General features: G+C 35.3%; 1 protein-coding gene and 2 long non-coding RNA genes across 4 annotated transcripts; 2 read left to right on the top strand and 1 right to left on the bottom strand.

Annotated features, from left to right (window-relative positions):
* Positions 1-1,943: 1,943 nt before the first annotated feature.
* LOC116182420 lies at positions 1,944-2,709 on the top strand. Its single transcript, XR_004147508.1, has 3 exons — positions 1,944-2,228; positions 2,289-2,365; positions 2,427-2,709. It is a non-coding gene; the product is annotated as an uncharacterized LOC116182420 (long non-coding RNA).
* Positions 2,710-7,030: 4,321 nt separating this feature from the next.
* LOC116182422 lies at positions 7,031-8,403 on the top strand. 2 transcript variants are annotated; one of them, XM_031502958.1, is made up of 4 exons: positions 7,156-7,182; positions 7,313-7,495; positions 7,547-7,690; positions 7,750-8,403. In XM_031502958.1, the coding sequence occupies exons 2-4, from the start codon at positions 7,331-7,333 to the stop codon at positions 8,194-8,196; spliced, it is 756 nt and encodes a 251-aa protein (XP_031358818.1). In that variant the 5' UTR covers positions 7,156-7,182; positions 7,313-7,330; the 3' UTR covers positions 8,197-8,403. The 2 variants fall into 2 exon arrangements, with proteins under 2 accessions (XP_031358817.1, XP_031358818.1); XM_031502957.1 differs by having other exon boundaries at positions 7,031-7,495.
* A 557-nt stretch (positions 8,404-8,960) lies between these two features.
* On the bottom strand, positions 8,961-9,377 carry LOC116182423. Its single transcript, XR_004147509.1, has 3 exons — positions 9,297-9,377; positions 9,100-9,247; positions 8,961-9,050 (listed from the first exon to the last, which is right to left on the bottom strand). It is a non-coding gene; the product is annotated as an uncharacterized LOC116182423 (long non-coding RNA).
* Between the last annotated feature and the right edge of the window lie 13,162 nt (positions 9,378-22,539).

Here is a 22,539-nt window from a genome sequence, read left to right as displayed (position 1 = left end):
CTAAATATCGCTGGACCTCGATAATTGCTCTTGAATAGACAGTACCGGTCGGCCGAAGTGTAGAAATTTTTTTGTCAAAGTTCTTTCATATAGAAGGTTGGGGCTCTTTCTTTTCTTCTACGTCCGGATTTATTCTTCCATTGTCCTTATTCTCTTCATTCATAAGAGGCGGTGCATTTTTCTTTATATTCGCCGTAAGAGATGATATTAAAAGATGCTTTACTCGGTCCGTTACACTATCGTTCGAAAATGCGACATTTTTAAAACGAGGATCTAAAAATGTGGTCAACGTCAAAGAATTACTACCTTCCAGATCCCCTAGTCGTGTGATGATTCCATGCAAAACAGCTTTTATTATAGATTTTGACATATCCTTGAACTGCTTGTCACACAAGTCTCGATAAACATCGGTCAATCCATCAGTTAAAATAATAACCAAAGACCCTGTTAAATAATTTTCGCCACTCATTGTTTTGGTAATTTCTTCCAAAGGTCTTAGTACAATAATTAATTCCTTTAAAAAATCCCACTCCTCCATTGAAATTACTGGTAGATCGTGGGATATTAAGGCCATGGTAGTACGGACAGCTTCTTCCAATGCAACAAACCTTTCCACCATGTAAAAGGTTGAATTCCACCGCGTAGGCACTTCTTGTATTAGGCGCTTGGTAGGTTCCATTTCTAAATTTTGTTGTTGCTCGCATAATTTATTTGCAGCGTGAGTACTTCTCCTAAAATAAGAGACAATGTCTTTTACCTTACTTAGTACCGGAAGAGAAGGTTTGAGTGCATCTTGTGCAATTAAGTTTATCGTATGCGCGTAACAACCAAAGTGTTTAAACCGCAACTCGTCTTGAATTGCTTTCTTTATATTAGCGGCATTGTCCGAAATTATTATATTAATTTTATTTTCCAAATTCCACTCCAGAATAATTTTCTTTATTGCTGCTGCTAAATTTTGGCTAGTATGCCTTTCTCCAAAAACTTCACATCCTAGGACTACATGTCTCAATACGAATTCACCGTCAATAAAATGAGCAGTTACAGCTAAATAATTTTCTGCAGTAGACGAAGTCCAGCAGTCGGTTGTCAGTGTCAGCCCCTTTACATATTGCAACATCTTCGTGTTGAAAAAAGTTCCAAATTTCGGAAGATTTTACCGAAGGCTTTCGCGGCATCGTATGGAGTAGATATAAAGAAAGAATTTCACTTGAAAATAAACGAACAAAAATACAAACTAAGACGTATATTCGATAACACTATACAGTATTCATTGATACACAATAATAAAAAATTCAATGTTCGAACGCGATCTACGCAGGTAAGTACAAACAGTTAACAGGACGGAAACGAACTGAGTAAACTCATTAATTGACAAATGGAAATTCGTTAGGAATATATTGAATAAAGATGGCTATTTTCAGTATTTGCAACAATGCAACAATATTATTTTATAGACAGCAATATACAGTCAACGTGTCAGGTTCAAACAAAAGCACCGCCTTTGTAGATCAAGCGCTCTGTTTTCTTTGTCTAAATGCTAGTTGCTACAGAAATTATTCATTTTTCGGCACCGCTTCTGATCTCAAGAACGTAACCATACAATTGAAGTATTCCGCATTATTATCTTATAATCAGGTATATTTTTCTATATTTATGTCGGAGTAGGTAAATAATTAACGACTAGCTACTCATTACATCCAGATAATTAGACCGGCAGGTAATCTAAAGAATAAAAGAAAAGAATTCCAATCGCTTCATGTAAAGTAAGTGGTAGTCTGGTAGCGGTAGGTAGGTATACGTATACGAAATTACGAATACGGTACTAATGGACCGCGATTTTCTGCGAGTTATATGTGTTGATTGTGTTGTACTGTCTTGTTAAAAAGTCGTTCCATAATCGCGGTATTTTGTAGCGGTATTTTTTTGTAACTGCTCCAAAAATAACGCGACAAACATGTAACCGGTATTTCCATCACTTGTTTAGATGACCACTATTCAATAATTACAATTAACTCGGACGACGAGATTGGAGGGACACAAGTAACTAAATTACCGTAAATATTCCCCTTTTTTATTATGTTTCTTAATTACTATCAAAAAAGTTTCCGGTTCTCTCTCTCGTGCTAATATTACATGTTTGCCTATAGTACGGAACCAGTGGTGGAGGACCAATTGGCGAAGCTGTTGGAGGAGCTAGAAGGTGGTACCCAGCCGACACAAACCAGGTAAATTTTATTTCTAATTTAAACAAAGAACATGTTTGTAAGTGATTGATTTCGTTACAGGGTGTATGCGCCGTTAGTAAGGTCACCATCGCCTCCAACAGCAGACACCGCCTCCACCGTTGCAAAATCAGTGAATAGTAAGTTAACCAAAATCTTTCTTAAATACAATTATAATGCCGCTTCTCTCTCTCTCTGCAGCACCACAACGATGAGGATTATAAAAAGTCCAGGGGGAAAGTCTGCAAAATATGATGCAGGTCTGTGGGGTAGGCAGCGCTCAATACCCGCAGACTGATCACTGGGCCATGGGGGTCACCAGCAACTCCAAAGCAAGTGGCCGAAGCGACATATGCCCGTCTGCTGAAGCTGGTACCAGTGTACGAGGCCAAAGGCATAAGTGCTAGAATCCGCTTGGAGCAGTTGGTCTCGGAACTGGAAGCAGCAAGCGCGGAGGAGAGAGATATAAAACTGAAACAGAATATTTCATGCATGTTTTTACTGAATAATAAATAAAGCAGTTAAATCTCAACCGTTATTATTGTTGCCCCCCCCCCCCCCAACTTATGATTTGTGATGCCCCAGTATCTTTTTCCACTGTAATTCACACACAAAAAAGGGTGATAAATAATGTAAATCTTCAACGTATAGGTAAAACCTCCCCTGATATGTGTGCTCTGAATGTCAACGTTCAGAGAGGACGCGCTGCTTCGTGCTCTCTGCCAATTATAAGTGATATCAAGAATAGTAGTTTGGGGGTTCACAAAACCCCCTTTATTTTTATAAAAGTGCAACCTCCGCTCCCGTTCAGGGGTGATCGCTGGCCGGCAAGATAAGAAGCAACAACACATTTAGCGGTAGTGCGGTACACGTGGGACCTAGTGAGACTTGTACGCGCGCGTTTCGCGGTAACTTAGTGCAAAACTTTCATCGTCTCGATCCGACAAGGTAATTAGCACGAAATCCAACATCTAAGAGCCGTTTGACACTGTTGTAAATTTGACGTCAAATTTGACAAATAGATTTTGAGTAAAATTTTGTAACAAAATCGTACCGATATTTATTGCTCCTACACGGGTACCATTTGCAACAAATGATAAAAATTGCGCCAAATTTACCATAAACGCGTGCGCATTGCAACAACAAGCAGCTGCTAAAAGTGTCAATATGATTATAACCTCCAAAATTAATGAAAGACCGATTATAAAAGCCGTCTTTCATTGTCTGAGTGATTTGAAGAAATGGACAGAACTATTGTTTTACGTTGTGCAGCTGCTGCAGTTATTTGTACGTTAACTTTAGTTATTGTAAATCGAAGACGAAGGCAAAGGATAATGAAAAAGAAACGAAGAATTTGGGCAAAGAAATGGTTACAGAGACATAACCAAGGCAGAGGAATGCTAAATATGTTAAACGAAGAACTACTGACCGAAGATCCTTCTTGCTATTGCAATTTTTTGAGGTTAAATAACAAATTATTCGAAAAACTTTTGAGTGAAATTAATCAAAAAATATCAAAACAGGACACCTTCATGCGTGACAGCATTTCAGCTCGCAGCAGGTACATTTAAGGGGTAATTCATGCATAAAGCACTTACACTTAATTTGCAGGTTGGAGATCACGTTGCGATTTTTAGCAACAGGTGAAACCTATCGATCATTGATGTACGCTACTCGTATCCATGAAAGTACGATATCAAGAATTATTCCCGAAGTTTGCAATGTTATTTATACACATTTAAAAACAACCTATTTGAAGGCAAGCACAATTGTTATAAATTTAATATAAGTGCTTGTTCACAATGGACATAAGCGTTACAAAAACATAACAGATACATAAAACATAATATTGACATAAGACATAATTTTACGCAGGTGGAGAAAGTGTTCACAGTGACCGTAAGATTATAATTATCTGCGTAGGCGCAAATCCAAAATTTAAACTCGGCAAAACGTCAAGAACATAGCAATATTATTTGTGGTGTATATGTGTGTGTCACTGAGATGGAAATTTCAACAGTTTTATTGCTTTTACTGTTAAGAAGACAGAGAGACAAAGTTGTTACAAAACAAAAACGGCGTTGGTGGGTCAGACCTATAAATCGAGACCGAGAGAAAAGGGGAGAATTTAAGAATTTAAGCGTGTCTAGAAATGAAGCTGCATGATGAAGAATGGTTTTTTTCATACACCAGGATTATTCGATCACCTATTAACCTTATATCTTTTGTCCCCTTTATTAAACAATTAGGGTTTTAATCGCACCAAACTAATCAGTAATTCGACGTCTATATGTTTTCCATGCCGTGTTGGATATAATCAAAGAACAACACACGAAGGACCAAACCACACCAAACTATGAAAAAATGCGCCAAAAACTATGTACCAATTTAAAAATAACCAGATTATGTTGGCAGAAGAGATGTCATCGACGTTAGACGTAGTAACTGAAATGCCAAACCAACAGCGCAGTGCTGCATCTTTGTACCCAACAGAAATACACCTAATTCCACTAGATTTTTCATAAAACCTACGTAAAGTTGAAACCGACCCAACTTTATGTATTTTTTATGTACCCTTTCGGTAGGACATAAAACATACGCAAACATTTACAAAAAAAATAAAAAGTATGTAATCATTGTGAACACCTACGTTGGTTTGCTACTATTCAACATTATGAATTATGTATCTGTTATGTTTTTGTTACGCTTATGTCCATTGTGAACAAGCACTTAGATTAATGTTCAAATCTTAGGTGCTAAATACAGTACAAGAATGGCAAAAAATAGCAGAAGAATTTTATGACTTATGGGATTTTCCTCATTGTTTAGGAGCTCTGGATGGCCGACATATCAAGTTTCGACCACCACAATCTGCAGGATCTTTTTATTTTAATTATAAAGGGGATCATAGCATTGTATTGTTAGGGTTGTCAGATGCATGTTACAAATTTACATACGTAAATGTTGGTGTAAATGGCAGGGTGAGTGATGGTGGACTTTTAAGAGAAAGTAAACTGTGGGAAGCTTTACTTAAAAATGCTTTACATTTTCCACCATCAAGCCCATTACCTGGACGTAGCACTAGCATACCGTATGTTATAATAGCTGATGATGCCTTTCCTTTAATGACACACATAATGAAACCGTATAGTCAAAGAGGTCTTTCTTATGATTGCAAAATTTATAATTATCGGTTGTCAAGAGCTCGACGCATGATAGAGAGCACATTTGGGATTTTGGCAAACCGGTTTAGAGTGTTGCTTAATCCAATCAATTTATCTCCCGAGAAAGTGGAAGTTATTACACTATGTTGTGTTGTACTACATAATTTATTGGTCACAGAAAATAGAGTAGCATATTGTGACATATTGGCAGATGCACAAAATATGGATACATTATTGCACATTGCCGGGCATCATGGTAACAGGAATAGTAGTAATGCAAGAAGTATTAGAGATGAATTAAAAGATTTTTTTAACACTACAGGCGCAAGGGAGTGGCAGCATGAACAAGTAAATCGTTAACAATATGTAGATGAAGTTTATTTTCTTATAAAGTAATGATATATAAAAACTTATGTAAGAACTTAAAACTATTCAGTATATAATAATAACATTATCTTTTTTTCAATTTCTGCTGCTTTGTTTTTCTCCATTTCTTTTAATCTTGATGCTACAAATTGACCAACTAAGTCAAAATGGTTAACAGTGCATATAGGCGTAATGGATTTTGAATTACCCATAGCTACAGAAATTTGTTGTAATGCATCTGTGGCCCCTTTAAAAACATCTTCTTCTACAAAGTCAGTTTCTTGCTTTCTTTGCCGTTTTTTTGACTTGAATGTGCTGGTTCTTTTTTACTGTAATCAGTTGTTGGAGTTGTGTTTCCTGATGATTCTACACAATGTGGAGATGTAACGACTTTTAAAGTGTAATCATCTTGCACCTCATACTCGCACACTTCTTGCTCTTCGCCTTCGCTCTTAAAACAATAGTTAGTGTTTTATAGATTAGGTTGTTTTTTATATTACCCCTATAACTTGTGATTCATTTGTTACAAATGTATCAAGAGAATCAACTGCAAAGTTATCTAATTGTTGCGTTTCCTGTGTCTCAAGCAAAATACTATCCTTACTCTTACGTACAGCTGTGTGTTCTAAAATAAATTCCATTTGCTTATAATACCAAATAGATGGTGTGTAGACCTGTAAGAAAAGATAACTCATAATGTAGATGATAGAATTTAAATTACATCATTTTCACCCACTTCCGATTTGAGTGACTGTCGATGCTTTCTATATTCAGTTACAAAGGTATTCCGTTGACCGTGAAATTTACACTTTATTTCCTCAATCGTTACATTTGGTCTTAGAAGTTTTACTGCTTCTTGAATGTCCGTTAGTGCTTTATTTCTTGCGTGTTTGTTTTTATACATGGTGGATTTCACTGCGTATAAACATGAATGTTTTTTATATTCGTCTATCAGCAACTCAACTTGCTGTGGAGACCACGACATTTTTCATAAATGTTATCACGTCTTTATGAAAATAAAAACTAGAAACGTCAAACAAGACGACTCACAAAGGTACAGTTCAATTTAAATTAAGGTTAGGTTTTTGGGGCGTTCACTGCAAACCTATTATGTAGTTGTATGCAATGAAGTCAAATTTTCATATTTCAACATTAAATTTACAACAGTGTCAAACGGCTCTAAGAGCCGTTTACATTACACGAAATTCAGTTCTAAATTATGAACTAAATTTAAGTACAAAGTTTTAGTCAAGTATCATACTGCCAAAAATGTTGAACTAAAATTTTGTGCAAAATTTATACAACTTGTTCTATTTTTCTCCCAAAATCTGCGCGTAAATCGGCGCAGCAGTAGTAGAATGATTGTGTTTATTGTCGTACGGTTTATTTATATATGAATTGCGTATTCCTAACCTAAAACTACTGAAGTAAGTTAACGACCGCATGTGAATTTTTATGAATTTATTATCATATATAATGTCGTGGGTACAAAATTATGTGACGCTTCTTATTGAAGAGTACGAAAAAAATCCCTGTTTATACATAATCAAATCTAAGGACTACAAAAATCGACACATGCGAACAAAAGCTTTAGAATCGATTCTTAGTTTATTAAAACCAATGATGCCAGAGATTACTGTTGCTGAAATTCAAAAGAAATGGAATGCCCTAAAAACTAATTTCATGAATGAGCACAAAAAGGTTTTGGCATCGAAAAGAAGTGGAAGCGGAGACGATGATGTAAGTAACCATTTGTTTTAGTTAGATTGCTATAATTGTTATAATTATCAGGTGTATGTACCAAAGCTATGGTATTATAAGAAATTGTTGTTTATATTAAATGCTGGCACCGAACCTAGACCGTCCGTTGACAGTGTTTTGGAAATCGATACATTAGAACATGATGGTACTCAAGAAAGTTTATATGTAGATGAGGTAATTGCATTTATAAAATTGCATCGGCTAAACTAATTGTATGCGTATATACATTTTAGAACATGGATGAGAGTGAAGCATATTCAGAAACGTATTATTTAGAGGAAACACCTGAAGGCGATACCTTTATGGTTTCTGAAAGAGAAAACCAAGTTTATTGTGGTTCTCAATTGACTCCATCTGCCAGAACACCAGGTTCCATAGAAAAAAAGCCAAGAGGCAAAAGAAATCGCGCTGCACTTGATGACTCCGATAAGAAAATATTACAATCAGCAAGTGACGCTGTTACACAGATTACACAAGCACTAACACAACATTCTACTAACTATGATCAAGGAAAAAATGAGTCGGATAGCTTTGGGGAATACATTGCCAAAAAATTAAAATTGATTAAAAATAAAACTCTCCGAGGTGCAGCTGAGTTAGATGTGATCAAAATTTTAAATTCATACATCAGGACGATTAATATTTTTTATTTAGTTACCTATATACTTGGTTTTTCTTAATGTTAAAAAGACATATTTAATCAAATTGGAGAAACTAGTTTTATTCAAATACAAAAATACATAAGAAAACTGTTTTACATGTTACAATTCTTTATTGCAGCTTCTTGCCATTCCACAATACCGCAAGGGGAATTAAAATATTCAGAGTATTCTTTCCGAACATCTCTAGCAAAATTAGCTGATCTGTTAGCCCGATTAACTGCTTCCAAATTATGCAAAAAATTACTGCTATCATTTTTCCCTTCTGTATATCTACATCCATTTTCTGCACATAGAAAATTGTGGAGTATGACGCATGCTAAAGTAATTTTTTCCACCTTTTCAGCTGTCAAAGGTATAGGATTTAATAAAACCCTAAAGCGGTTCGCTAGGATACCAAAGCTACTCTCTACAATTCTACGAGCTCTACTGAGTCTATAATTGAAAATACGAGACTGATGATCTAAACCCCTCTGGGGATATGGTTTCATTAAATTGGGCATTAGAGGAAAAGCATCGTTTGCAATGAAAACATATGGAATCTTCTTTTGGCGTCCTGGGAGAGCATTTGGTTCAGGAAAATTTAACATATTATGCTTTAAGGCACGGCATAATTTACTTTGCTGAAAAACTCCCCCATCACTGATTCGTCCATTAACTCCCACATTGACATAAATGAATTTATATTTGGCATCGGCTACAGCTAACAGTACAATGCTGTTTGTCCCTTTATAATTGTAGTAGTATGACCCATCTGAAAGTGGTGCTCTAAATGTAATGTGGCGTCCATCCAAAGCACCTAAACATTGTGGAAATTGCCATAATTCTTCAAATTCTTTTGCAACAATTTCCCACTCTCTTACTGTAGATGGAGTCTGCAAAGTTTAATTTCGTCATTTGATTTATGTGTGTTAAATGTCTCACCTTTAGATACAAGGGTTTTAAATGTTTAATAATTGCATCCAATACAAGGGGAATAAATTTGGATATTGTACTTTCATGAATTCGGCTACTGTACATTAATGAGCGGAAACTTTCTCCGGTGGCTAAAAATCTTAATGTAACTTGCAACCTACAGATTATCCAATAATTTTAATAGGAAATACAATTTTGCTACTGACTTGTCTCTAGCAGGTATAGCATCTCGTAAAATAGTATCTTGCGTTTTGATGTCATCATTTATTAATGTAAGTAAATATTCCGTTTGTTTCTCACACAAACGTAAAAAGTTGTTGTATGCACTGGCGTCTTCACTTTTTAGTTCACAATTTAGCAATGACAGAATTCCTTTACCCTCTTCACGCCGACGTAACCAATTTCTACACCACATTTTTCGTACTCTCGTTTTATACGTTGCTTTCTTTTTTATCACAAAGTAAATTGCCATAAGATTAACAATTGCACAACCGAGGAGAGCTGTTTCAATATTTTTATTCTCCATTTTTGTAAGTTTCTAAAAGGCTAGTAGCTACTCACTGCGCAGATTCATTCAAATATTTAAAGAAATTTTTTAAGACAAGTGTCAAACACTATTGTACAAACAATTTGTGCCAAATTTATGTTCTAAATTTTGTGAAGTATGACACTCTCCTAAAACTTTGTGCTTAAATTTAGTTCATAATTTAGATCTGAATTTCGTGTAATGTAAAACGGCTCTAATATTAATTATTTTACGCAAAAATTGCTTTCTAATTGCGGCCTTGTCGGATCCACGTGTTACCGCACACTATATCGCGAATTATCCGCCGTTTGACCTTTAGGTCACATACCATCGTCTTATCTCTGCGTGTGCAGATATTGACCGGCCAGCGGAGCAACAACACCGCATGGACAAAAGGAGTACTGCCCACCAACGGCGCGCGTCAATTTTCTTTCTTGTCTTGACCAGGGAGCGATATATACATTACGTTTTGTTTAATACTAATATTCGGTGTATCTCTAGGTGGGCTTTTCCAAGGATTTTTTGTTACTGCTATATTTGGAATTTCCAATACGCTTCCGAGACCAATAATTGTCAACGCCAAGGGCACTAACCAGGGCCAATGGTGAACACAATAAACATCCCGTTCCCGCGATGACCACGCGAGGTAAACGGCCCCCGCTTGATAACCACCATCGTCGCAAATTGAATGCCACCTTCTAAGGAAACACACCAAGAATATCTCTACACGCAGCTTATCCGTCATACAAGACGTATTGACCGGATTGCGTAAATATAGACCCCTAGAATCGTAAATTAAGAAAGTAGCTTACCTGTACGCTTCATTAATTCGCTAATTATTATTGCTAATCCTTATAATTAATATTATTAAAATTTTTTATGTTATGGCAAGTGAGTAATATTGCTCGTCAGTTGATCCACGCCATTTGGCCGACCCTTTTTTTTTCTTTGAAGAAAAGAAAAAACCGCACCAGAATACAGCGGTTTCTGGTAACTTGTGGAGAGTGCGAATTAAAGTGCACGTGTGTGGCATTGAAACGAGTGGTTTTGCGACAGTGCGGGTGAAGGTATCTGAGGATACCAGAGAACCATCACCAACAGCGGAACACCGAAGAAACTGTGATACACGGCGCCGGCATCAGAAAGGTAGGCCTACCTATTTAGCAAATCTAGTTGTCAACGGGTCGTGAGTGATTCCGTTCAGACATGCGGCGGTAGACAGTTCTTGCGTCTGTTTGTTTATTAAGGGTATCCACAATTAAAGTATATTGTAGCGTTAGGTATATTGGTAGTAATATAAATGTTAAAAAATTTTAAAAGAATTATATGTTTGCCATTTTCCGTAATTTATTATACATATTTAATTTGTTTAATCAATCATTTCAATAACACGTGTATGCTTAATTCGCTTCATTTTTAACATATTTTATAAATTAAAAACAGTGTGTTGACTTTTTCCGCCCGTCCGTTCGTTCTTCATTGACTGATGGATTATATTATACCTATCTTTTAGATGCCGAAAAAATCCGCATTAAGTTATCAAGAAGTTCTTCGCACCTTAGAAAAATTTAAAGCAGAAATTCAGCCAAATATCAACCACTCCTCGGCAACTGTTTGGCAGACGATTAGTAAATCTTTAAGCGGTTTACTTTCTGCGAAAGCAGTGTATAGGGTAAGTCAGGGATAGATGACTCGCCTTAGCAAAAAAAATTGCTACTCGATAGTGTTAAATTATTTCTTATTGAAAAAATTGTGAAGAGTGTAACATTAATTCAAGAATAACATACTGTAATCATAATTTAATTATTGCAAACTAACAAGATTTAAAAATATAAAAGAGTAAAAAATGTTTTTGGCCATCTCACCCGACTACGCGGGTGAGATGCCTCATGTATTAGGGAGTGATGCCTTTCTCAAAAATTATAAATAAAACAAGCAATATATATTATCATACCCATGGCTGTTTTTTGGAAGTTATTCTGCGCTCGTCTGCGTCTTAAAGTTCGGGACGGTATTTGGAATGTCCTTGATGCCTCATTCACACCCATTGTTCCGTTATTAATTGCCTCCAGGGCATCTGATAACTGCTGACTACTCCATTTGCCTCTATCCAGGCATTTACGCTTATACTCTGTAGGCATATCTGTAAAACAACAAAAATTAGCATTTAATAACATTTTTTGTTGGGGCATCTCTACCGACAGGTTCATTATTATTTCTACCGGCGGAAACCAAAACAATGTATAGGTTAGGAACGCCCAATACACTTATATACAGATATTAAATCACAGAAGTTTGAAGAAAATCGACTCTTACCTGATAAAATGTTTGACCGGCGGATACCCTGTGATAGTTTTAATGTTGCACCAGCACTTATTTTGTAATTAAATTAAACTGAATACGTTTTTACGCCCGAAGCAATAAGCACGTGAACGGTAGACGCCATACACTGCAACTGTATCAATGCTGGAGACATCTACACTTATTTTGGCGAATTAAAGGGTTTGGCCATCTCTCCCGATGGGGCATCTCTCCCGGACGCGTATTGGCATTCTGTACTATTATTCAGAGTAGCTCTGGTCTGATTCGAAGTATACTATGGCTTCACGTTATGCGCAATTTGATAATACATTATATACTGCGATTCAGAGCACCGATGTGGTTTAAACTTTAGAGTTCTCAAACACTGTATTTATAATGGGTTTCTATAAAGCGCGCCATACACTTACAAGAAGTGTGTTTTTATTGTTAGCGTTGCAAGAAAAGTATATTTTTTGTTGTTTGTGCGTAATCAAGGTTCTCAAACTGCACTAAAATGATCTATAAACAGGTATTGGTTGAGATGTGCAACGAGAATACGTTTTCAATGATCGGATATTTGGAACTAGTAGAACATGGATTTAAAGCGAAATTTAAAAAAAACGGGTGAAGATATTAACAGTGTTTGGGGCGACCAGTGGTTTGGTTAGCTGACCTTAGTAATAAAACAAACACTAAACCACATCAGTGCTCTGAATCGCAGTATATAATGTATTATCAAATTGCGCATAACGTGAAACCATAGTATACTGTGAATCAGACCAGAGCTGCTCTGAATAATAGTACAGAATGCCAATACGCCTCCCGGACTTACCCTACGTTTGTTAAATGTAATAAACATAATTGCCTGCAACAAAGATTAACGAAGAACTAAATAGGCACAAAATATTTTCAGTGTCAGACTGGAACAAAATTGGTCATTCCAAAAAACGTCTCGAAAATGATAGAATTATATTCACCCTAAATCCCGGGTGGACTGATATTTTTATTGACTCCCTGCTAAAAGATTTTCCAACTAACTGTACTTGGCAGATTAAAAAACATCAACTTAATTCAGATTTGGAAATTTTCATAATGGGGTATTGCAGCAATTGCACTGGAATATTGAAAAGTGACAGTTTTCACACAATGGAAAATGAGGATAATCTTTTCTTTCGATGTGAAGTGTCCAATACGTTATGCCAAAAAATAAATACAAAAAAAACGCAAATTGATGAGCATCAAGCGAAAGGAAATTGGGGATGAAATGGCAGAAGGAAAGTTTGCTATAAACTGGAGGAGGGAAAATGCCAATAAAATGATGACATTCGGTGAACCGGAGCCATGCAATTTGTATTCTTTGGATACACTGAAAAAATGTAAACAAGTAGCGATTGCGTTTGCGAGAAAGATCAAATATAACCCTTTGGACAAATGCCCGATACATTCTTTATTATTATTAAAATATTCTCAGCCATACTGCTGTATAATAAGAAAGATAGGATTTGACAAATTCTTTGTTCATTACTGGACAAATGAGCAAGCAGTTATATAGCCCAGTCGTCTCGTACTTTTTACCTAAAAATAATTCATTCAGTTTTGATTTCTGGTGCATGGTGTAAGGTCAAGTGTCAAAAACAAATATTCATTTTGCGACCTCGAAAAAAATCGAAAATGTTGTATAAGTAAATGATTATTATATTTCTTTTCAAATGTTAGGGACAAAACTGCATTGCTATTTTGAAAAGTTGGCCGCCTACCCTATTGTCAGCTGTTAGGAGAGAGAAGATGAAGATGAAAAAGAGCTTAGGAACTGGAAAAGGTGAGGCCATATTTGTTTAGAACTTTTTAATGTTTTCATAAATAGGCAAACACACAAAAAATTCTTTGGTTTGCTATACGTCGCGTCGTTTAGTATAAGAACTGTCACAGATTTTTCTTCGCATGGGCTAGATAGAAATGAAAACTGTGGAGAATCTAGTCAAATTGTGATTACAAACAACAATGGAGGATCTTCACCTTTACCCGCTTCAAAAGTTTTCGTTTTTTGTTTTGTATTTCTACGAAGGATAAAAATCGAGTTCCTCTTTCTGTGCATTTTATATGACAATTCAACTCATGTATAAAAAATCGCATAAGCCGCAGTGTAATTGTCACTTTGACAGCGGCAAAAGTTACCTGCAACTTTTCCAGCGACAAATGCACTAGTGGTTTTTTCACTTATTCATTTTCGAACCAATTATCGCATTATCCTTTCCCATATGACTAGCTTGACGTCTGTCAATAATTGACTAGTTTGGTGAATTTCTTGTTCGTTAAATTGTCCTGCCGAATTACACTCGAGGTTTGTATTTAAACCGAGTAAATTTGGGTTGTTGCAATTCAAATCTGTTTCCTTTTAGCAATTGAACTCGAAAAACTGTCAACCTAAAAATGCTCCACCTGCGGTGTCGCATTTTTATTAGTTGACAGTTTTTCTCGTCTAATTGCTAGGCAACAAATTTTCATTACCTAAACAATCCAAATTTACTCGGTAAAATACAAACCTCTTGTGCAATTATAAGTGACAATATCACTCACCTGAATACACCCTTTCAGTGCGTTCACAATGGCGTCACACACTTCAGGAATAATTGTGCCGATTTTCTGTTTCGAGATTTTGAAAAGGTACTGAAGACTGGCGTATGAATCTCCAGTAGCTAAAAATCTCAGTCACTGCCAGCCTTTCCTGAACCGTAATTGCTTTTCTGAATGTTGTATCCTTTTTTGAAATTGTCGGCCCAATAAGGTTCATCAAATATTCAAAATCTGTTGGATGGAGCCTTGTAAAGTTTTTCACTCACTGATTGAAAATTTAACTCTACCAACAAACTTAATCCACTATATATTTCTCTGCTTGCATAAATCTTTTGACATCCACAAACTCCGTGGTTTTCTTTTTTCTTGTTCTTTAAGGCATAATGAATGTAAATATATGCGGCCGCCGCTAACTGCGTAGACGAATTCATTTTTACCAAAAACTTCAGAGAAGAACTGTGATACAATGAATTATCCCAATTGACTCCGTATCTTTTTTTGATACGGATACTTTGTGTTGTCTAAGTTATGTAGCTGTTGCACCGTATCTTGTCAAGGATACGATACCCAACAAGTCTGGACCGGCCTTTAGGTACACAATGAAACATGTATCATTATGTACCACCAACATGTGTTTCAATGTGTACCACAGCACGTGCCATTCATAAATCCGTTATAAATGCTCTTAACAAAAAACATTGGTTTACAATATTTATAGGTTAGAACATACATAATATAAATATATATATATATAATTGTTAATGAAGTCCGCTCATTTACAATAATAGTAATCATATTCATATTAAATAAAAACCAAAAATATTAAAATCAGGGTTGCCAGATTGAGTATGGTCGGACATAGGCTGCATGAGAAACATAAATCTACATTGCGGACCCCCCCCCCTCCCTCATTGGTATAAGTAAACAAATAAAACAAACTATACATTCTTGCAATATAAGTAATATAAGGGCAAATACGATGCACTAATTTAATAAATGAAACATAAACATCAACATCGCTGTTTACACACAAATAGTCAAAACAAGAAAGTTAAACATATTTTTCTGATTTTCTTGCAAGTGTTAGTAGTTTTTTGTATTTTAATACAAAATTATAGAAATCCTTGCAAGTATGGACCAAGTTTGATTTTATTATAAGTTCAGTTTTGACCAAGTTCACATCCATTCTATTCCTGTTATCAGTCCAAGCTTGACGCATAAGCGAAAAAATTCTTTCAACATTTGCTGTACTAACAGGAATAGAAAAAATAAACTGAACAATTTATAACAAATTTTGAAAATGGTTTTTGTCAAAAATTAGGGTCCATTTTTGAATTGTGTCCTCTGTCTTTATTGTTGGCAATGTTTCGTTTAGGTGGAATTATATAGCGTATTAAAATCTATAACACTTTCACAGTTGTCAAATAGTTCTTTAGCAACGTTACAAACATCACTGTAATTTAAGTCACTTTTTAGGTTAAACATTTCGTATTTTTGAAATGGTGGATTTTCAAAATCATACCAATGTGTTAAATATTTTATTACACGGGTATACACAGCAATAAACTCATCCTCTGCTTTTTTCTTTTCGTTGGAAGGGAGGCGATCGAGTGTTTGGTTAACTTTAAAACCGAAAAACCTGTCGTTTTTCCTTTTCGTAGTCATTCAACAAACCATTCATTACATCATGTAATTCCATACATAAACACGTGTTGCTCTGCAAGGCTAATATATATTTTTTGAACACACTCATGAAATGATGTACAAAACACAGGTAACTTTTTTTGCGGATACTGAAAATTCCGCATAATTTTTCATAACTAGCGCCTCAACATCACATGAAAGTCGTTTTACCGCAAATTTTCCGCAATTGTGAAGTATGTGAGCATGACAGTTATCTTTCCAAATTTTTGGATTTTCTGCTATTAAATGTGTAAAGACGGAATTCTTTCAGTAGCCATATATAGCCGATACTAACTCAACTCCATGTAAAATCCCATAAGACGATTTTCAAATCTCCTGAAGGTCATCTTCCTCTGGCGGCGATTTTGAAAACTAGAGCTCTTAAAGGGTAACGACCTTAATGGAGCCTCTGGTAGTCACTTTGAGGTCAGCGATTTACCAGAGGGAGGGGATGTCTTAAGAGGGCGTGGTTAACTACTTGGGGGAATATAAAGTAGTCGGTTGTTAGACGTAATTGATAGACAGCAAGATGACAAAAACCACTGAATCAGTTGCGAGAAAAGCAAAGGTATCGCCAGTGGATATATCACAAAAGAAGAGGCTTGAGAAGTTACTCATAAATTTGAAAAATTTAAAGTGGGATATTGAAGTATTTCAATGCCAACGACAAATTAATAAGTTAAATTTAAAATGATTGATGTGTTGGAAGAAATTTCGCTTATGGAGTTCTCGGGCTGGAAGACCTTCTGTAGAGATTAATGGAAACTAAGGAGCTACCTATCTATAATTGAATATAAGTTTTGTGAAAAGTTACTCGCTAAACAAAGAATTTGTTACAATTTTTGTAAACATGCAACCAATAAATTTTGTTTGAATGCATCTAATTTAATTTGCCAAATCCATTAGGTAACTAAACCCACCTACCAAGTAAATATTAAGAAAATTAAGTAGTTTGAGAGTAAGTAAGAGTAAATGTGTTCCGGTTAAAGTACTTATTAATGGAAAGGTTACTCATAATGGTTAATGCACGGTGGATAATTTTTGAAGCCCTTTGTAATTTAGGGGAAGGAAAAAGCCGTCCCTACACTCAATGGAATTAACAAATTTAAACGAATCGTTCCAGATGTTATTGTGCACTTTTTGACCTTATTATCATATGTAGGTACTATGTAAAAATAGACATTTTATCTCCGCCTATAAGAATGTATTCTCAATCTTCTTTTCACCTTTATATTGGGAATATTAGAGTAGGTACTTAATTTTCATTAACGAGTTACATCTTTAAAACGTAATCCTAGTAAAAGTATATTTTGTCCTATTATAAGAAATTTTGATAAGATACACGAACTTAATTGTACATTTATTCAGAAAAGTGGTACCTACTTTAAGTAGAGCACAATGTTAAACAATATTTTGTTTAAAAACTTAAAAAAAATTGCTCTGATGCCGTAAGTAAATTCAGCGGGATTTATTGCGGTGGTTTTCCATACAGCGAAAGCGAATGATATCACAATGCGAGAGCGGCTTCTAATGAGACAATGTACCACGGTCTATCGCTGTAAGCCGCCGAGTTCCCCTGAAACATACTCGTCTATTATAGGGAATGATGTTTAGCGCGGGCGACCGTAAAAGCGCGGTGTATTAAAAGTATACGGTCGGTACCTTATTAGAGAATGTATTAAGTCAATCTCATTAAGATCCGCCGTGTTCCCCAGCTACTCTCATTCTTCACATTTATGCAAAGATCGTGGAAGTTACACTTCTTTCTATGCGATCACCTACGTATTATGAACTGGTAAATCGAACTCTCATACCCAAACGAATTGAGTTGCTCGTTTTATCATTCTCAACATATGCAAGATCGTGGAAGTTAGCAGACTTTCTCTATGCGATCACTAATAAACTTACGATATTATGTACTGGTAAAATCGAACTCTCATATTCAGACGAATTATGAGTTGCTCGTTTTACTATGCTCCAGGTCCAGAGATTGTGGAAGTACGCTTTACGCTTCTTTCTATACGATTAACGTTAAATGGAACTATTTACTCTCATAGTTAATACTCAAGGAGGGAAGTTATGGGTTGCTCGTTTTACCATTTTAAATAAAATTATCCATCTAAACTACATTTATTATTTACAATTTGTTATTTCAAAAAATTAATAAATTTGTTCATATAAGTCATTTCTTCGCCCAGCCGTCGTTCGGTGAGGCGCGCTGCATCGAGCTCCTCTTCCAGCCTCCTCGTTGCCTTTTGCGCGTCTTCGTACCGCTGCATGTATTCAGGAGCCTTCTGTTGCAACCATGCAAGCGACGCCTTCGCCAAAATTTACGGGAGCATTATCTCCAGAAAACGCAACTACTTTGTCTAGATTTAATCCTACCTTGCTAACACTATTTTTCAAGCTTCTCTGGATGGACCATGAATCTTCTTCCGACTCTTCACAAAAATCCATAAGTTTGCTATTAAGCCCTGAATGTGGGTGGAAATAGACCGCGATCAGTGGAAAAAAATTTCTTCCTTTGTTAGACGCATCTGTCGCTATAGCAAAGTATGATGAACTATTTATCTCTGAAACGGACTCCTCAATCACAAACGGCATCAGTACATTTTTAACAATACTCTCAGCTTTAGTGCGTCCACAATGAATTTTTTTTGTAATTTGTGAGCTCGAAAAACAGTGAGTAATCAAGGCTGTTATAACTATGATGATGTTGAGGTCCCAGAACAAGAGAGGGGTAATAAATAAAATAAAATAAAAATAACTGCATGATATATGTTTGCAATTTCTATGGCCGTAACTTTTTCATCTGCCGAATTCTGCTTGGGATGAAACCGTTCAATTATTTCGTTTTTTGTTTTCGCTAAATTTAATTTCGTGTGTTTGGTTGACGTTACGTGTCTACTTAACGCTTTTTCACCATCATATTTAATAGTTCATTTTGCACTGCACAATTTACAAAATTGGTCAAATTCTATCTTTCCTTACCCAAGGGTATTTAGCAAACCATTTCTCTTGAAAACTGCAATAATAGGCCTTTTTCTTATGTGACGGAGTGTTACGACTTGTCCTAGGAGTTTCAGAATCACTCATTTTTGTATAAGTTGAAAAATAAATTGTGTACCATGTATCATTGTGTAAATTGAAAATGACAAACAGAATGAAAAAGGAAACGAAAAAGAAAATGACAAGGATAATAAACAAGCAAATTACAAAGAAAGTGAGACTGAAACTGAAAACAAAAACTTTCACAAAAAAGGTTAGTTTGGACCACATAGTCTGACAACAACTGTGATATTACAGAATAAGATACAAGATAGTATAAAAAGTGACAGGAGGAGTGAAAAGATTCAAAACAAAGATGTAACTGATGGAAATGAAGAAGCCAGTGAGTCTAGTAACAAAGAAGATCACACTCCCAAAGAGGAAGAGAAAAGAAATAAAATGGAAAAGGCTAATCTGAAAAGAAAATAAGGGACAAAAGCAAACAAAACCAACCAAAAAGTCAAAAAAGAAAGCGCAAAATACTAAAGACAATGCAAAAATACAGAGCTCAATAACCAAAGATAATTTTTTATGCACTATCTGTGAAGAAGAGCTTTTTAGCGATGCCGAAGACGATGAAAACAAAAACATAGGCTGTGATAGATGCCCTCGGTGGTATCACCTCAAATGTACCGATTTGTCAGACTTGACATAAAATGATGCAGCTCAGAGAGACTACATAATGTGACATGTGCCGATAAAAATAACTAAGTAGGTACCTGTTAGTGCTTTATTGTACGATCTACGATGGTCTGTTTGTTTTAACCTTAAGATCAAGCATTTATTTTTCGTTAGGTATTAGGTATATGATATCAACTTAAGTAAACTTTTACTTATGTTAATGTTCTGAAGGTTTATTTAGATGTTTTTTTTGTATTCAAGGATGTATTCGTGTTTTATTGTTTTCTTACGTTTTCTACCAATAATGTACGTGCAGAATTTGTATTACCTACCTAGGTACTATAAAAATTTTTCTTTACCCGCCGCATCTGTGACATTGCTAAATGTCTATAATGACTACTGCCATCACTGACAGATTGATATTAAACAAAAGTTCTATATAAAAATTGAAATGTTATATGTTATATTCAAACAGGATTTCGGGTAAAATTTAACACAAAACTCGTCAGAAAAATGACATTACTTGACTCGGAAATTAAAGTACTCGGCCCCTATCCTCGCCAGCAATGTAACATTATCCTGACTTTTATGTAAATAACTGTTCTTAGCATTTTGAAAAAGATTTCAATTATTATCACAGAAAATGTTGACATATTCCCTACAGAACCTAAATTCACGCACTAATACCACCAAGACGGGATGCTGCAGGCAAACCAATATAAGCTCAAGGCAAACTGTATGATAAATATTCCAATACTAGAAAAAAATACATAAAGCTCTAACTGGCAGAAAATCGAGTCCATAGATGTTCCCGGCGTGCTTACAACTCCTGAAATTGACACTGCTATAAATTGGTTGCATTTTAAGGTGGGAGATTGGGCAAAGATAATAACCCAGTGGAAGCTCACTTCAAGCGTTCGCATACAGACATTTAAAAATGAAGATACTACCATCGATCAATATTTTAACCAGTACCCTGCATTGAAGATGCCGCTTGGCCATGAACTGGTATTTATATTTTATTATAACAGTTCTATTTTTCTTTTTAGATATTAATTGACTTCATTACCGTTTTACCAGCTATAAACCTAGACATTTATTATATATATATATATCGTAGCTACACAAGATTCTGTAGGTGCGTACTCTTATACACATTTTACACATTTACCCAAATCTACCGACTTGGATTCTGTACGTTGAAAACAATAGTTACTTCGTGGAATGAAGTCATTTATTTATTTATTTATTTAATAATAAACGCAACCTACAGCTGTTTAGGCCAATGATTGGTTGCGAAAAATATAAAGACATTATAAATTAAGTACACACTTATATACCTACATAGTTATGCATACTATACATAGAGTTATTAGTATTGGTTTAAGATCTGCATCTGCGTAACATGCCTGTATGACTAGGTAAAGGTTAGAATAATACCAATATCAATTGTGGGATGCTACTGTGGGTAGCTTGTAATTAATATCAGAGCTGCTGTCGTAATATATCCTTGATTTTGATTTTTAATTTCGGGAGAGATGTTGAAAATATGTCTATTTCGGATAACTTATTAAAAGTGTGGGAAATTTTGTGTAAAGGAGAATTTATGAGGTAATTTGTTCTTGCTCTAGTTGTTACGAAAAGAGGAACATGACGGTGCGAGTATTGTGGTACATAGAATTTAAGTTTCTGTAGGAAGTTAGGAGAATCTATTAAATTATGAACCAGTTTATGTACAAAAAGCGATAGCGCTAAAGTTCTGCGTTTTTCTAATTCTATAAAACCAAATTCATTTCTCAGAGATGATGATGGTACATATGTTGGGTAAATGCCATGTTTCCTGAGGTATAGAAATCTTAAAAATTTTTTTTGTACTTTTTCTATTAGATCGATGTGTGTTTTGTAATATGGCGACCAAATTACGGCAGCGTACTCCAAATGAGACCTTACATACACATTATACAAATTTGTGTATGTATTAATGTTTGTGAATGACCATGAATTTCGTAAAATAAATCCCAGCATTTTAAGACTCTTATTGACAATATGAGTGATGTGGTTACCAAATGTAAGATATTCATCAAATATGACTCCAAGGTATTTAAATGAATGCGTTATTGTCAGTTCGCTACCGTTCAGTTTATATTTATAGTCAAATATTTTGTGTTTTCGGCTATATTTGACGACAACACACTTGTCTACGTTAAATGACAATTTGTTTCGTTTGGACCAATCCATCACTCTATCTAGGTCCTGCTGGAGCTGAGCACAGTCATTAATGGAATTGATAGCTTTGTAAATAATTAGAAGGTCTCAAATCACGTCTTAATATTTTATTGTTTTCATCCCGCACTACATAAGATCGTGCCATTATATGTCTATTTTCAATCCTTCCCGATTTCCACGTTTTCCCTTATCTAACTAATACAATGTTCCCTTCCTCTAAAGGTTTATATGTTTTCTATCATGGTATATGTCTAGTCTAGCCCTGTTATTGACCAATTTGTCATATATTTTGGAATAATTAGTTTATTGTAATTTAAGCAAATTCCAGGTAAGGTAATTTGTCTTTTCATCGTCTATTGTTTAGAAATTGACTTGGTGAAAGACCAAGACTGACAATAGGTGAGTTTCTATAATCAAGTAGTAAGGCTAAGTTTATTTCGGTTCCTTTCCTAAATAACGATTTTATAATT

Source organism: Photinus pyralis, unplaced genomic scaffold, assembly GCF_008802855.1.
Source record: "Photinus pyralis isolate 1611_PpyrPB1 unplaced genomic scaffold, Ppyr1.3 Ppyr1.4_unclustered_Scaffold5235, whole genome shotgun sequence".
NCBI classification, from domain to species: domain Eukaryota; kingdom Metazoa; phylum Arthropoda; class Insecta; order Coleoptera; family Lampyridae; genus Photinus; species Photinus pyralis.
Note: the sequence above shows the minus strand (reverse complement) of the source record. Positions and strands in the feature narration are given on the sequence as shown.

Bases quoted from the DNA above. Each gene is read 5' to 3' on its own strand.
- LOC116182422 (XM_031502957.1), top strand. From the start codon at position 7,211: ATGAATTTATTATCATATATAATGTCGTGGGTACAAAATTATGTGACG. The intron at 7,496-7,546 runs GTAAGTAACCAT...TATAATTATCAG, and splicing joins GTGGAAGCGGAGACGATGAT to GTGTATGTACCAAAGCTATG. The intron at 7,691-7,749 runs GTAATTGCATTT...TATACATTTTAG, and splicing joins AAAGTTTATATGTAGATGAG to AACATGGATGAGAGTGAAGC.